The sequence below is a fragment of the Carcharodon carcharias genome, chromosome 15 (assembly GCF_017639515.1).
Source record: "Carcharodon carcharias isolate sCarCar2 chromosome 15, sCarCar2.pri, whole genome shotgun sequence".
NCBI classification, from domain to species: Eukaryota; Metazoa; Chordata; class Chondrichthyes; order Lamniformes; family Lamnidae; genus Carcharodon; species Carcharodon carcharias.
Window position 1 is genome coordinate 105445983 of NC_054481.1, and position 16009 is coordinate 105461991.

The window sequence follows — 16009 nt, forward strand, 5'->3', positions numbered from 1 at the left end:
CCAAAGATTCACCATTGTGTGAGTGAAGAAATTCCTCCATATTTCAGCGGTAAATGGACTATCTCTTATCTGGAGACTGTGTTCTCTGGTTCTAGATCCCCGAGGCAAGGAAACATCCTTCCTGCATTTACCTTGCCAAGCCCTGTAAAAATTTTATATGTTTCAAAGAGATCTCCTTTCATTCTTCTAAACCCTAGGGAAAACAGGTCCTCAATCTTTCCTCCTAGGACAATCCCACCATTCCAGGAATCAGTCTGGTGAACCTTCATTGCATTCCATCTATGGCAAATATATCTTTCCTGAGGTTATGAGATCAAAACTGTCGCAATACTGCAGGTGTGGTGTCACCAAGGCTCTATACAATTACAGCACGACATCTTTACTCCTGTACTCAAATCCTCTTGCAATAAACCCTAAGGCCAAATGTAATTTAGCTTCCAAATCACTTGCTGCTCCTGCATACTAGCTTTCAGTGATTTGTGATCAACGAAATCCAAGCCCCTTTGGACATCAACACCTCCCTTTTTTTAATTTTTGAATGTGGAATTCAAAACACAGACAGATCAGCCATGATCTTATTGAATGACAGAGCAGGTTTGAGGGGCCAAATGGCCTACTTCTGCTCCTATTTCATATGTTCCCAATCTCTCACCATCTAAAAAATACTTTGCGTTTCTGTTTTTCCTACCAAAATGCATAATTCCACATCATATTCCATCTACCATGTTGGTGACCACTCACTTAACCTGTCTAAATCCCCTTGAAGACTTACAAGTCAAGACTCCCAAAGGGCACAACAACAAAGTGAATCTAAGTACTCTGCAATACAGGAAAAGATTTTTTAACCATCTTTTGTGAACTTTTCTCCCATTAAACTGGGGTGTTAGACTGCAGAAGTGAAAGACTTTCCATATCAGACACTCAAGGTGGTATTTAATGGAGGGGATGGGAATCTCAGCCACCATTTGGAGAGTTGCAGGAGTCCCTCATCGCCTCCTTATGGGAAGGCCTGCCAAATTAAGTGCCTGTCAAATTAAGTGACAAGCAGGTAATTAACTAGGTAGGCCTGAGCAGTTGCTGCTTCTGGTAATCCTCAATGGGCCCAAGCAGTTGCTGCTTCTGGTAATGCACACACCCAAGACCCAGGCCACAGGTGAGTGATGATGGGCGTGGGGTTGTGGGATGGGGATTACAGAGGAGGGGGAGGGGGATCAGCAACGTGGCCGGGGAGTGGGCTGTCAACGGGCCAAACCCTCCTTCCCAATGCCCGGTCCCTCGATCAATCATTATACTTTTAACAAGGGACACCCACCCCCACAACACCACCAGGACCCCCACCCACCCACCCCCCCACCCCCAACCACCCCCACCTGTCCCCTCTCCCCACCACCACTCTGGATGACAGGGTTTGTTTTTCAGTCTTCCCGCATGGCGAGTCCCCACCTGCTGTTGGGTGAATGCCTGTGGCAGCAGGATGAGTCTCATAAGTGGGCATTAATTGCCCATTTAAGGGCCTCAATTGGCAAATGGTGGGAAGGCCATTCATGAGCCTGCCTGTCCTGAATTAATCAGAGCAGAGAAAAAGGCAACCGGGTCCCCACATGCTTCCCTCCCAACCAATTAAATGCTCTTACCACCAAACTCGCCTCGGGGGCCGGCACTAAATTCCACCCTCAGTGTTCTATTAGGAACTCACAAGTCAGCTGCAGCATGCATATGTTACATGCAGAGTAAAACTCCCTTAACACTGCTTCTCTACACCATTAAACGCTACTATGTCAGCTAAAGCATAGATTAAATATAGGAGTCAACCTCCTTCTACACTGTCCCATCAAGTACTCGCATGTCAGGTACACATAGGGTTAGATACAGAGTGAAGATCACTCACCATCTCAAGTATCTCACGCCCAACCTCAGAAGAGGCCACCAGTGTGACAGCGTCCCATTTCCCATGCCAGCATTCCTTTGGGTTGTCCACCCAAAGGATGTCAGCTTTGGCTCAGTGGTATCACTCTCACTTCTGAATCAGATGATTATAGGTTCCAGCCTCACAGAGACTTAAACACATAACCTGCTGAGGAAAAGCTGCATTGTCTTTTGGATGAGATGTTAAATACAGGTCCAGTCTTCCTGTAAGGTGGATGTAAAAGACTCTAGTTAGCACTGAAGACCAAGTCCTCATTTTTGCCTCATTTGAATAACAAACTAAGGTCCCAGGGCAGCATTTAAAGAAGAGCGGGGTAGTTCTCTTGGTATCCTGGCTAACATTTATCCCTCAACCATCACTGACCAAAATTTGTTCATTTATCTCATTGCTGTTTGTGAGACCTAGCTGTATGCAAATCGGCTCCTGTGGTTTCTTATTATAGTTGCAGTGCAGTGACTACACTTCAGAAATACTTAATTGTCCATAAGCCTCCTTGGGACATCGTGAGGCTGTGAAAGTCAAGTTTTTTTTTCAAATGAGATTTCAAATTTAATGTTAAATTTAGAATAGTTTTGTGCTCTAGCCTAGGAACTGGAATCTGAGTGCTCCAAACCCATGCCAACAGAGGAGTGCTATTTTGATGGCTGGGTTAGCTGGAAAATTAAATATATAATCAGCTGTCTAATTTGATGATTACATTCATAATAAATAATCAGATTGGAAGGTCAGGCAGCATCTGTGGAGAGAGAAACAGAGTTAGCATTTCAGGTTGATGATTTTTCATCAGACCCCTGTCAGCTCTGTAGACCAAACCTTTGTCTATGTCTCATTTCAATATCAAACATAGAAATCCTTTTCCACAGAAACATCTCTCCCAGAGAGCAGTTATAGGTGAAATTTTGCTTTGTCACAGTACTGCCCTACATGTAAATTTTGATTCAAAACATCAATGATTTTGATGTCAAACAAGCATATCCTTAGGGTCGTCACAGTATTGTTTTCCTTCAGTACTAATCTGGCAGCTGCAATGGGTAATTATACCAGTGTCTCCAACAGTGCTCCACAAAGTAACAGACATTGATCAGAAACATTCAATGGCGACATCCTTACTTGCTTTCTTTATGGCTAGATTGAAACAGGCTGTCTGAGTGATATCTGCCCAGTTCTCTGTCTTCCTTAAGTTCTCATCTGTCCCAAGCTTGTGTGTCTCAGTGGTTCCATTGTCAATAACGACATCTCCTGGCCCTGTCTGCTCAGTCGTGCTCATATTAGAGAGATGTGCTCTTATCTGTTTCTGAATCTTGGTGGTGCCCACTCTCAAGTGTCTTGGTCGTGTTCATTGTCAGTGGTATCATAATTATTCCGGTCACCACTGCCCCTCAGTATTCTCCCTATCTCTGTGCTATGTTGGTTCACTGATTTGCAGTGACGTGTGAGACATCCTTATATCAACAGCTTATCCAAAAATCTATCACCTCAGCAATTAACCGTATCTCCTAGCACCCAAATGAGCTGATCTCTACAGTTCAAGTTGATGCTCACTGGAGCAATGACTTGTTATTTTTGTCTTTCTGTTACAGTGACAATATATTCAAGAGGGAAAAAAAAACAAAATCTAATACCTGCCCCAGAAGATAGGCAATTTCTGTACAGTCTTGTTTATGCTTGTAGTATCTTTGCAGCATAGCCACAGCTGCTGGGCCCTGTTTGTGGTTAATCAAAACAATTTTTAAAATATAATTATTTTGAACTATGTCAGGCATGCACAGGCAACAGCAAAGAAATAGCACAAAATAATGAGAGGTGAAGAATGCCATTCAGCACACCTTAATTTACCCCTGGAGTCTCCCATTTAGCATCTAATTGTTGATTAAATTTTTTCAGGGCTTTTGCCTCCTTTATTTGATTGAATACTGCCCTGAGACCTCAGTTTTCAGCTATCAGCAGCAGCACTGTTACTCCTGAATCAGAATTTCATGAGTTTGAGTCCAACTCCTGGGATTGAGCATCTAATCTAGGTTGACACCCCACTGCAGTACTGAGGGAACGTTGCATTGTTGTAGTTGCTGTCTTTTAGAGGAGACATTAACCCAAAACTATCTATCTGTTTAAATGGATCTAAAGGATCCAAAAGATCTTGATTTGAAGACAAACAGGGGAGTTGTCCTGGTTGATAATTATTCCTCAACCAAAGCTACTAGATTTAAATAAATTGCTCTTTGTGGGACCATGCTGATACCTAATACATGAAACTTGATATTGATCAGACAATCTTACCCTGTCTAGCTGCATTCCAGAAGTGACATTCCTATGTTTCCAACAGAACAAAAACATTCACTTCATAAGGCATTTCATTATCTTTATACTTTCTAGCCTGAAGTTGCTGACTCAGGCTGAGATCGGCTCCACAGAGGCTGGTCACCTCCCAGTACCTCAGCCAGGTAGCCATTCTTTACACGAGGGCCTACATTTGGAGTGTCAGCTGAATATTTAATTGGGCACTACAACTAAGTCTCAAACTCTCACCTGATATGCACACTTAAGCACATGCCAGCGGGGTTCACAGAGGTGAGTGGTGGGGTGTGAGGCTTAGGGTGTGGCTGTTCAGCTGTTCGAGGTATATGAAGATCCCTGCCCCCTTGTTTATGTTCTAGAGTTTTACTTTTCCAGAGTTCATCGCTATGCACATTTCTTCAAATTTACTCAGTAGTCTCATGTTAACAGTATCACAAAGAATGCGATCAGTGCAGTAGCTTGATTTTTAGAAAATCACTAATGATACTTTGCTCACTGTATTTCTGAATATTAGCCCTGATATTTTGCCAGGATATTTCCTTGGCCTAGTCACCCTGATGCCGTCCCTGTTATTTTTAGATGCTATAAACCATCTCCTGATATTTGAGAGTCCAATTCCATCATAACAGCACGGAGCAGCTCAGCAACCAAACATATTTCGCAGACCGTGGCCATTTCAAATGACAACAGAACAAAGCAATGATCATGTGGTGAAGGAGGCCTATGTAATGTCACAGGATTACATTAGGTATGTGACTGGTAGGACATCAAAACCAGCTCCCAGCGTGGCTACAGCAGCCCTGAGACATGCAGGCGATGACCTCCTGGAGAAATATCCTATCTTCTTCAAGCGATGGCCCCGGATTTTCAGGGATGTTTGCCCTGACAATGCCTGTGACTATTTATTCAGGATGCTAGATGAGCATTTCCAACCAGAGAAACCCTGGCAGAAGAAAGAGCTGACCTGGAGTGGGATCCTTTCCATTTATGTCCTGGCAGGGCAGCTGGCAGTATACTGCCAGGAGAATGGCAAGGAGTCCATGCTAGAGGAGCTGGAATTTAGAGTGGGACAGTACGTGGAGAGAAAAGTGTGTCCGAACATTAGAGAAAAGGGAGGTTGGGTGAGTATTACTGAAATAACAGGCCTTACACAGTGACTCTAAGGCAAAGCAATTAAAATAGTGTAAATGAACTAACCAACATGTAGCTTACTGCCCAGCAGTGATGTTCTGAGAAGCTGCACCAATCAGTGTGTTAGCCTGGATGTTTCACCTGATTCTGTCTAACTCCCAACAATGTGACATCCCACATTCTCCATGACCTGGAATTATTTGCATCAAAGCAGACACAAACCATTATTTTCAAATTGTTTGATCACCAGTTCTGTTTTTCTTCGCTAAGGGAACCAGCTCAATATCATAATCTTCATATAAAAACAAAAAAACTGCGGATGCTGGAAATCCAAAACAAAAACAGAATTACCTGGAAAAACTCAGCAGGTCTGGCAGCATCGGCGGAGAAGAAAAGAGTTGACATTTCGAGACCTCATGACCCTTCAACTGAACTGATTGAATATTAGGAAAGGGGTGAAATATAAGCTGGTTTAAGGTGGGGTGGGGGGGGGGGGTGTTGGGTGAAGGGAGAGAAGTGGGGGGTGGTGTGGTTGTAGGGACAAGCAAGCAGTGATAGGAGCAGATAATCAAAAGATGTCACAGACAAAAGAACACAGAGGCGTTGAAGGTGGTGATATTATCTAAACGAATGTGCTAATTAAGAATGGATGGTAGGGCACTCAAGGTACAGCTCTAGTGGTGGTGGGGTGGAAAGACTAGCAGGGCATACAAGATTTAAAAATAATGGAAATAGGTGGGAAAAGAAGAATCTATATAAATTATTGGAAAAAACAAAAGGAAAGGGGAAGAAATGGAAAGGGGGTGGGGATGGAGGAGGGAATTCAAGATCTAAAGTTGTTGAATTCAATATTCAGTCCGGAAGGCTGTAAAGTGCCTTGTCGGAAGATGAGGTGCTGTTCCTCCAGTTTGCGTTGGGCTTCACTGGAACAATGCAGCAAGCCAAGAGAGCAGGGTGGAGTGTTAAAATGGCAAGCGACAGGGAGGTTTGGGTCATTCTTGCAGACAGACCGCAGGTGTTCTGCAAAGTGGTCGCCCAGTTTACGTTTGGTCTCTCCAATATAGAGGAGACCGCATTGGGAGCAACGAATGCAGTAGACTAAGTTGGGGGAAATGCAAGTGAAATGCTGCTTCACTTGAAAGGAGTGTTTGGGCCCTTGGACGGTGAGGAGAGAGGAAGTGAAGGGGCAGGTGTTGCATCTTTTGCGTGGGCATGGGGAAGTGCCATAGGTGGGGGTTGAGGAGTAGGGGGTGATGGAGGAGTGGACCAGGGTGTCCTGGAGGCAACGATCCCTACGGAATGCCGCCAGTGGGGTTGAAGGGAAGATGTGTTTGGTGGTGGCATCATGCTGGAGTTGGCGGATGTGGCGGAGGATGATCCTTTGAATGCGGAGGCTGGTGGGGTGATAAGTGAGGACAAGGGGGACCCTATCATGTTTCTGGGAGGGAGGAGAAGGCATGAGGGCGGATGGGCGGGAGATGGGCCGGACACGGTTGACAGCCCTGTCAACCACCGTGGGTGGAAAACCTCGGTTAAGGAAGAAGGAGGACATGTCAGAGGAACTGTTTTTGAAGGTAGCATCATCAGAACAGATGCAACGGAGGCAAAGGAACTGAGAGAATGGGATGGAGTCCTTACAGGAAGCGGGGTGTGAGGAGCTGTAATTGAGGTAGCTGTGGGAGTCGATAGGCTTGTAATGGATATTGGTAGACAGTCTATCACCAGAGATTGAGACTGAGAGATCAAGGAAGGGAAGGGAAGTGTCAGAGATGGATCATGTGAAAATGATGGAGGGGTGGAAAAATTAATAAATTTTTCCAAGCCCCGACGAGAGCATGAAGCAGCACCGAAGTAATCATTGATGTATTGGAGAAAGAGTTGTGGAAGGGGGCCGGAGTAGGACTGGAACAAGGAATGTTCCACATACCCCATAAAGAGACAGGCATAGCTGGGGCCCATGCGGGTACCTATAGCCACACCTTTTATTTGGAGGAAGTGAGAGGAGTTGAAGGAGAAATTGTTCAGTATGAGAACAAGTTCAGCCAGACGGAGGAGAGTAGTGGTGGATGGGGATTACTACACTCCTCCATCTGGCTGAACTTGTTCTCACACTGAACAATTTCTCCTTCAAGTCCTCTCACTTCCTCCAAATAAAAGGTGTGGCTATGGGTACCTGCATGGGCCCCAGCTATGCCTGTCTCTTTATGGGGTATGTGGAACATTCCTTGTTCCAGTCCCATACCGGCCCCCTTCCACAACTCTTTCTCCAGTACATCGATGATTACTTCGGTGCTGCTTCATGCTCTTGTCGGGACTTGGAAAAATTTATTAATTTATTAATTTAGCTTCCAATTTCCACCCCTCCATCATTTTCACATGGTCCATCTCTGACACTTCCCTTCCCTTCCTTGACCTCTCAGTCTCAATCTCTGGTGATAGACTGTCCACCAATATCCATTACAAGCCTATCGACTCCCACAGCTACCTCAACTACAGCTCCTCACACCCCGCTTCCTGTAAGGACTCCATCCCATTCTCTCAGTTCCTTTGCCTCCGTCGCATCTGTTCTGATGATGCTACCTTCAAAAACAGTTCCTCTGACATGTCCTCCTTCTTCCTTAACCGAGGTTTCCCACCCACGGTGGTTGACAGGGCTGTCAACCGTGTCCGGCCCATCTCCCGCCCATCCGCCCTCATGCCTTCTCCTCCCTCCCAGAAACATGATAGGGTCCCCCTTGTCCTCACTTATCACCCCACCAGCCTCCGCATTCAAAGGATCATCCTCCACCATTTCTGCCAACTCCAGCATGATGCCACCACCAAACACATCTTCCCTTCAACCCCCCTGGCGGCATTCCGTAGGGATCGTTGCCTCCAGGACACCCTGGTCCACTCCTCCATCACCCCCTACTCCTCAACCCCCACCTATGGCACTTCCCCATGCCCATGCAAAAGATGCAACACCTGCCCCTTCACTTCCTCTCTCCTCACCGTCCAAGGGCCCAAACATCCCTTTCAAGTGAAGCAGCATTTCACTTGCATTTCCCCCAACTTAGTCTACTGCATTCGTTGCTCCCAATGCGGTCTCCTCTATATTGGAGAGACCAAACGTAAACTGGGCGACCACTTTGCAGAACACCTGCGGTCTGTCTGCAAGAATGACCCAAACCTCCCTGTCGCTTGCCATTTTAACACTCCACCCTGCTCTCTTGCCCACATGTCTATCCTTGCCTTGCTGCATTGTTCCAGTGAAGCCCAACGCAAACTGGAGGAACAGCACCTCATCTTCCGACCAGGCACTTTACAGCCTTCTGGACTGAATATTGAAATCAACAATTTTAGATCTTGAACTCCCTCCTCCATCCCCACCCCCTTTCTGTTTCTTCCCCCTTCCTTTTGTTTTTTCCAATAATTTATATAGATTTTTCTTTTCCCACTTATTTCCATTATTTTTAAATCTTGTATGCCCTGCTAGCCTTTCCACCCCACCCCCACTAGAGCTGTACCTTGAGTGCCCTACCATCCATTCTTAATTAGCACATTCGTTTAGATAATATCATCACCTTCAATGCCTCTGTGTTCTTTTGTTCTTTTGTCTGTGACATCTTTTGATTATCTGCTCCTAATCACTGCTTGCTTGTCCCTACAACCACACCACCCCCCACCCCCACCCCCACTTCTCTCCCCCCACCCAACCTCCCCTCCCACCTTAAACCAGCTTATATTTCACCCCTCTCCTTAGATTCAGTTCTGTTGAAGGGTCATGAGGACTCGAAACGTCAACTCTTTTCTTCTCCGCCGATGCTGCCAGACCTGCTGAGTTTTTCCAGATAATTCTGTTTTTGTTATCATAATCTTCATAATAGTTTTCATGCCTAACATGACCATCAAGCCATTTTCTTCTTTTTCATTGGTAAAGTATTTAAGTCTTTGCATTTTTCCCCTTTCCAACTGGTTATTTTATACTTTGGTTGCTTACCAATTGTGTTATGCCAAAACTTTCTTACCAATCATATTCCATCAAAAATAGATTCATACAGACAATTAGCTATGATAATTCCTCCATGCATGCTCACAAACATGGTTAAAAATAAAACATCACAAAACAGATAAAAGATTCACAAAATAATCATCTTGATTCCAACAAATGTATCGTCTATTCCACAAACTGTAAGATCCTCTCGCCATCCCACTGGACCTTTCAGTACTCCAAACACTTGGGTATACTCTTTCCTCACAGTCATACAAACAAATATACAAATATAGAGTCAGCAAAAGATTACCATTCCCAGAAGTCACTAAGGCAGAGTGAAGATGAAGAAAAATAGGAGAGAAAAGTAAAGCTTGGAAAGCACAAGAGTGCACACATCTCCCTGTAACACTCCCTTATATAACCACACTCCTCACTGTAACACTCCGATATACCCGACACTCCTCCCTGTAACACTCCCTGATATACCCCTCACTCCTCCCTGTAACATTCCATGATATACCCCACACTCCTCCCTGTAACACTCCCTGATATAACCCACACTCTTCGCTGTAACACTTCCTGATAGACCCCACACTCCTCCCTGTAACACTCCCGATATAACCCACACTCCTCGCTGTAACACTTCCTGATATACCCCACACTCCTCCCTGTAACACTCCATGATATACCCACACCGCCCCCACAGTGCAACACTCTAATATACCCACACCCCACCACGCAACACTACCTGATATAACTCACACCCTCACTGTAACACTCCCTGATATATCCCACATTCTTTACTGTAACACCCTCTGATATACTCCACACCCCCTCATTGCTACATACCCTGATATACCCCACACCCCTCACAGTAACATTCTAATATACCCCACACCCTCCCTTGTAACATTCTCTGATATTCCCCACACACCTCACTGTAACACTCTCTGATATACCTCACATCCCTCACTGTAACAGTCTCTGACATACCCCCCACCTCTCACTGTAACACTCCCTGATATAATCTACACCCCTCACTGTAACCGCCTCTGATATACCCTACACCCATTACTGTAACAGTCTCCGATATAGCTCACATCGCTAACTGTAACACTCTCTGATATACTCCATGCCCCTCAGTGTAACACACCCTGATATACCCCACACCCTTACTGTAACATTCTGATATACCCCACACCCCTCACTGTAACATTTTGAAATACTTCACACTGCTCACTGTAACACTCCCTGGTATACCCACACTGCCCCCACACTGTAACACTCTGATATACCCACACCCCTTCATGTAACACTCCCTCTTATAACTCACACTCCTCACTGTAACACTCACTGATATTCCCCACATCCGTCATTATCACTGTAGTTAGGTACTTATTTGACTGGCGCAGACTCGATGGGCCGAAGGGCCTTTTTCTGTGCTGTAGACCTTTATGACTCTATGTAACACTCCCTGATATACCCCACACCCCCACTGTAACACACTGATATACCCCACACCCCTCACTGTAACACTCCCTGATACACCCCACACCCCTTGCTGTAACACTCCCTGATATACCCTACACCACTTACTGTAACATTCCGATATATCCCATACTCCACACTGTAACTCTCCCAGATGTAACCCGAACTCCTCCCTATAACACTCCCCGATATACCCACACCTCTCACTGTAACACTCCCTGATAAACCTCTCAGACTTCACTGTAAAACACCCTGATATATTCCACAACCATCACTAATCAAGACATTCAGCCTCTCACAACTGAGTAACTTTGTGTTGGAATTTCAGTGCCAGTATGATGCCAGTTACGTAATCTGTATGTCCCAGTGGTTGACTGATGGAATCAAATAGCATGTTTCCTCGATTGTTTGTAATAGACACGGTACAGACCATAGTCAACCAGCCCGTGTCTGCAAAACCCAAAACATAACATCTACTGTTAGATGTGAATTTGCAATTGGATAGCACTTGCTGAACAACCTTGAGTGCATTAATAGCGACACTAACAACCAATTTAAGATCATCAGTTGAGCTTATAACATGGCTTATATACGTTTGCTAGAAGCGACTTGTGAACCAATCAGCCTTTTCTCCTGTAGTATAAATTGTTGTGATTGTTTGAAATCTTGCACTTGTCCTGAAAAGTGCAAAATGAAAAGCTTCAGCAACACATCTCTCTTTTCCTCAATATTCCAATATACCCCACACCCCTCACTGTAAGGCTCCCTGAAATACCCCATACCCACACTGTAACACTCCCTGATATACCCACAACCCCCACAGTAACACTGTGATATATCCCACACACCCCTACTGTAACACGTCCTGATATAACCACACGCTCACTGTAACACTGATATACTCCACACCCATCCATGTAACACTCCCTGATATACCCCACACCCCTCGCTGTAACATTCTGATATACCCCACATCTCTTACTGTAACAGCCTGATATACCCCACACCCCTCACTGTAACAGTCTCTGATATAACCTGTAAACATTACTGTGACTGCCTGATAAACTTCTCAGTGTAAAATTTCCTGATGTAAAAATGTCCCTCAACTCTTACACTCTGATATAACTCATATCCTTTACTGTAACACTCTCAGATATATTCCACACCCTTCACTGTATCCCTGCTTGAGCTATCCAAAGACCTAACCGTGCCAAACTCTGATAAACCCCTGACCTTCCTGTAACATTCCCTACACAGCTCTTGTTATAACACTCTCTGATATATCCCATATCCCGCACTGTTTTTTTCCTCTTTCTAGTTTTCTCTCCTGCCCATGAAGCCCCCTTCTCCCTCACTGGGTATCACTTGCCCTATGATCATTCAGGAATGACAGCCAGAAGATTACCTATTGATCCATCCAGCTGGTCCTACACAATCTGGTGAATCACAATATAAACACTTACCACCCACTTGCAACTGGAATCTGAAACGTTAAAAACTCAGGCCAACTGGGGCCAACCATCTGGGAAACCCCTCTCCGAACTCCTTAGGTGATCAAAATTAAACTAGGGAACTACCCTGGCCCTAAGTAATGTTAGAATGTACCTCTTGAATGAGGTGAACTTTGTCAGCTTGAAACAGATCTGGCTCTCACTTGAAGAAATTTACTATTCGCCGCCCACTGCTCTCTGGGAAAACACCTTCTACTATCTAACCTGATTCTACTTTACATAACTTGTTAGAGTGAATTCAGGTCCATCCTAAACTATTGAGTTGAAACAAATGATGTACACAAATACAACCTGGTTCCTCCATTACCTTATAACCCTTGATTAAGTGAATAATGAGCCCCACTCAGTAATTATTAAACTAGATATTAATCTAATGGCATTCCTCTTCATCCACTGAGAAGATCATTTCTAGCAGGGATTGCCTTTTTGTGACAGAACCCTTTCTGATGCTTCCCCTCCCTGGTCCAGTGCTTCAGCCGAATGCTCCCACCCAGTTGAGATCATCTAACTCAGTACAAACCAGCATCAAATCTTGGAACTACTTGATCTGTTTGACACCAAGACAGAAACTTCAGAACAATTGGCTTGTTGGAGGTTGTAGGGAAAGTGGAGAAAGGCTGTTAACTTGGTTGTAATGAAATAATTTCCGCATCCATCTGTTGTGAGCAATGGTCTGAGATTGCAAATGCTACACCCTTGATCAATAAAAGGGTCTAAGGATAAGCCCAGAGTTACAGGTCAGAACGCTTAATCTTGGTAAGGGGAAAACTTTTAGAAACAATAGCCTGGAGTAAAAGTAACAGTTGATCGGAGAAATATGAATGAATTAATTAAAGCCAGCACAACATTCTTAAATGCAAATCATGTTTGACTAACTTGATCGAGTTTATTGATGAGGTAACAGAGAGAAATGATGAAGGTAATGTGGTTGATATGCTGTTCATGGATTTCCAAAACACTTTTGATAAGTGTCACACAAGACTTGTCGGCAAAGTTAAAGCCCATGGAATAAAAGGGACAGTGGCACCCTGGATACAAAGTTGGCTGAGTGACAGGAAGCAGAGGGTAGTAGTGAAAGGTTGCTTTTTGGACTGGAAGAAGGTATATAGTGGAGATCCCAGGGGCTGGTCTTAGGACCACTGCTTTTCATGATCTATATTAATGACCTCGATTTGGATGGCAGGGCACAATTTCAAAATCTGCAGATGATACAAAACTTGGAAGTAGTGTGAACTGTGAGGAGGATATTGATAGCCTTCAAGAGGACATAAACAGGCTGGTGGAGTGTTTGGACATGTGGCTGATGAAATTTAGTGCAGAGAAAAGTGGTGATACTTTTTGGTAGGAAGAACAAGGAAAGGCAATATAAAATAAAGGATATAATTCTAAAGTGGGTGCAGAAACAGAGGGACATGGGGTACATGTACACATATTGCTGAAGGTGGAAGGGCAGGTTGAGAAAGTGGTTAATAAGGCATATGGGAGCCCGAGCTTTATCAACAGAGGCATAGAGTACAAAGGCAATATAATTATGATGAGACTTTATAAAAAACTGGTTTGGCCTCAACTGGAGTATGTGTCCAAATCTGGGTACCATACTCTAAGAAAGATGTTAAGGCATTGGAGAGCATGCAGAGAAGTTTAAAAGAATGATTCCTGGGGTGAGAGACTTTAGTTGCGTGGAGAGATTGGAGAAGCTGAGGCTGTTTTCCTTAGAGGAAGAAGGTTGAGAGGAGATTTGATAGAGGTTTTCAAGATCATGAGGGGTCTGGACAGAGTAGATATGGAGACACTGTTCCCACTGACGGAATGGTTGAGAGTCAGAGGACATTGGTTTGAGGTGAATGGCAAAAGAACCAAAGGTGACATGAGGAAAAACCTTTTTATGCAGCGAGTGACTATGATCTGGAATGCACTGCCCAAAAGTGTGGTGAAGGCAGATTCAATCACGGCTTTCAAAAGGGAATTGGATAACTATCTGCGTAGAAAATCTTGAAGGGTCACAGGGAAAAGGCGAGGGAGTGGGACCGACATGACAGGCCTTTTTCTGTGCTGTAACCATTCCATGATTCTATGTCACAAAGATAATAACTGCTCTCTCAGTCTCTGTGAATCCAGCTATTTACTTGTGTGTTCTGCCCACTAAGGAATGAATTCCTTCTTCCCTGTACCACAGGGTGGCTCAACTCAGCTAACTACAAAGAGTTACTTTCCCCCTACTGGTGAAATGGGAGGGTAAAGTTCATATCAAGTTTATATATTTATGCAAGGGGCATATGCCACTTTGAATGGGTGATATGTAAACTATTCCAGGAGCTCAGAAAGAATTGAAGAGTCAAACACAAATGCCAACCCCCTCCCCACGATCGTCCGAACCCAACGCTCCATGGGTTGAGAGAAATGGACCCAATATTGCAAAGGGATATTGGATTTTGAACACACCCAAAACAAAGGACCAAAATAAAGGCAGGACCCAAATGGACATTAAAAATCTCAAAACATCATTTGAAAAAGATCATAGAGTTCTCCTGGTTGGTATTCTTCCTTGAACTAACAGCATGAAAAACTAGTCATTCATCTCATCGCTGTTTATGACACCGTGGTGTGCACTAGATGTTTTTGCAACGTGTGATAAGGCAATATATAAAGCATTTTAAACTGTGCTGTCTTTTTTCTTTCTCAGTCTGGTTTCATAGAGCGGTACTCTAGGAAGGAGGAACCTGAACGTACTATCATCCGAGGTTGCTGTGGGGTGTTACTCCTGCTGGGCGCCATGTCACTGACTTACTATTTTTACAGGAGAATGTTATGCTGATGGAATTAGCCACAGACCTATTGAGACATTCACCATCGATCCGTTTTGCTCCATTCTCTGCACGCCACAGCAGATCAACCTCGGGTTGCCATCTATTACCAATTTAACTAAACCTGCCTGGGGTGAGCTGTTCCAGCATGATACACATGTACTCCCACACAACATGGACACTTGATGGCTCACACCAAATACATATACGGGAGTCATTAACTGGTTAAGTTCTCTGCTTGATCCTGAGAGGACATTTGAATCATTGGATAATTTAACATCTGCTTTCTATCAGCCTTTCCATGTAACTAGATTGTGGGATAAGAATGTTTCTTACATTAAACAATGACTACAATTCAGAAGTGCTTCTTTGGCTGTAGGACATTTTGGATGATACAAATGCAAGTCTTTTTGTAGTAACTTGATTTAACAATAGAGAATTCACCCCAGGTCTGATCCAATTCATTATCTCAACCATTTATCTGTGTAAGTTTTAGTAATGTAAATTCCTATCTATTCTTGTATAGAGTGCAACACTGTTGGGTCTGTAACAGATAAAAATGAATAAATGAACCTTGAGAATGCTGCAAATAAAGAGCATCTGAAAGAATAGTGACAGGGTAATGCTTAATTGATGGAGGATCCCAATAAAAACATTAAGTTGTTTGATTTTCTTTCAGATGTGGATCTGTTATGTTTCTATAGCATTCTCAGCTTTTATTTCACCAAGCTTGACAATGTAACTTTGTCCAGTTGTTCTTTCTTACCCTGTGTGTCCATTACAGACAAGACTGCAGGAAATATAGCAACAGTGCGTTTCTATTAATAATTAATGTCTCTTTTTCATTTGGTGTCTAGTCCTATCTTGTCCCAACATTTCT

At 44.0% G+C, this 16009-nt stretch overlaps 1 protein-coding gene across 1 annotated transcript in view; it reads left to right on the top strand.

Annotated features, from left to right (window-relative positions):
* The window catches only part of bcl2l16 (BCL2 like 16), a 51984-nt gene extending 36187 nt beyond the window's left edge, over nt 1-15797 (top strand). Inside the window, exons 2-3 of the mRNA XM_041207247.1 lie at nt 4802-5343; nt 15009-15797. Of these exons, the coding sequence (XP_041063181.1) occupies nt 4903-5343; nt 15009-15140 (573 nt within the window). The 5' untranslated portion in view covers nt 4802-4902 and the 3' untranslated portion in view covers nt 15141-15797. The remainder of the gene's footprint in view (nt 1-4801; nt 5344-15008) is intronic.
* The last annotated feature ends 212 nt before the right edge of the window (nt 15798-16009 follow it).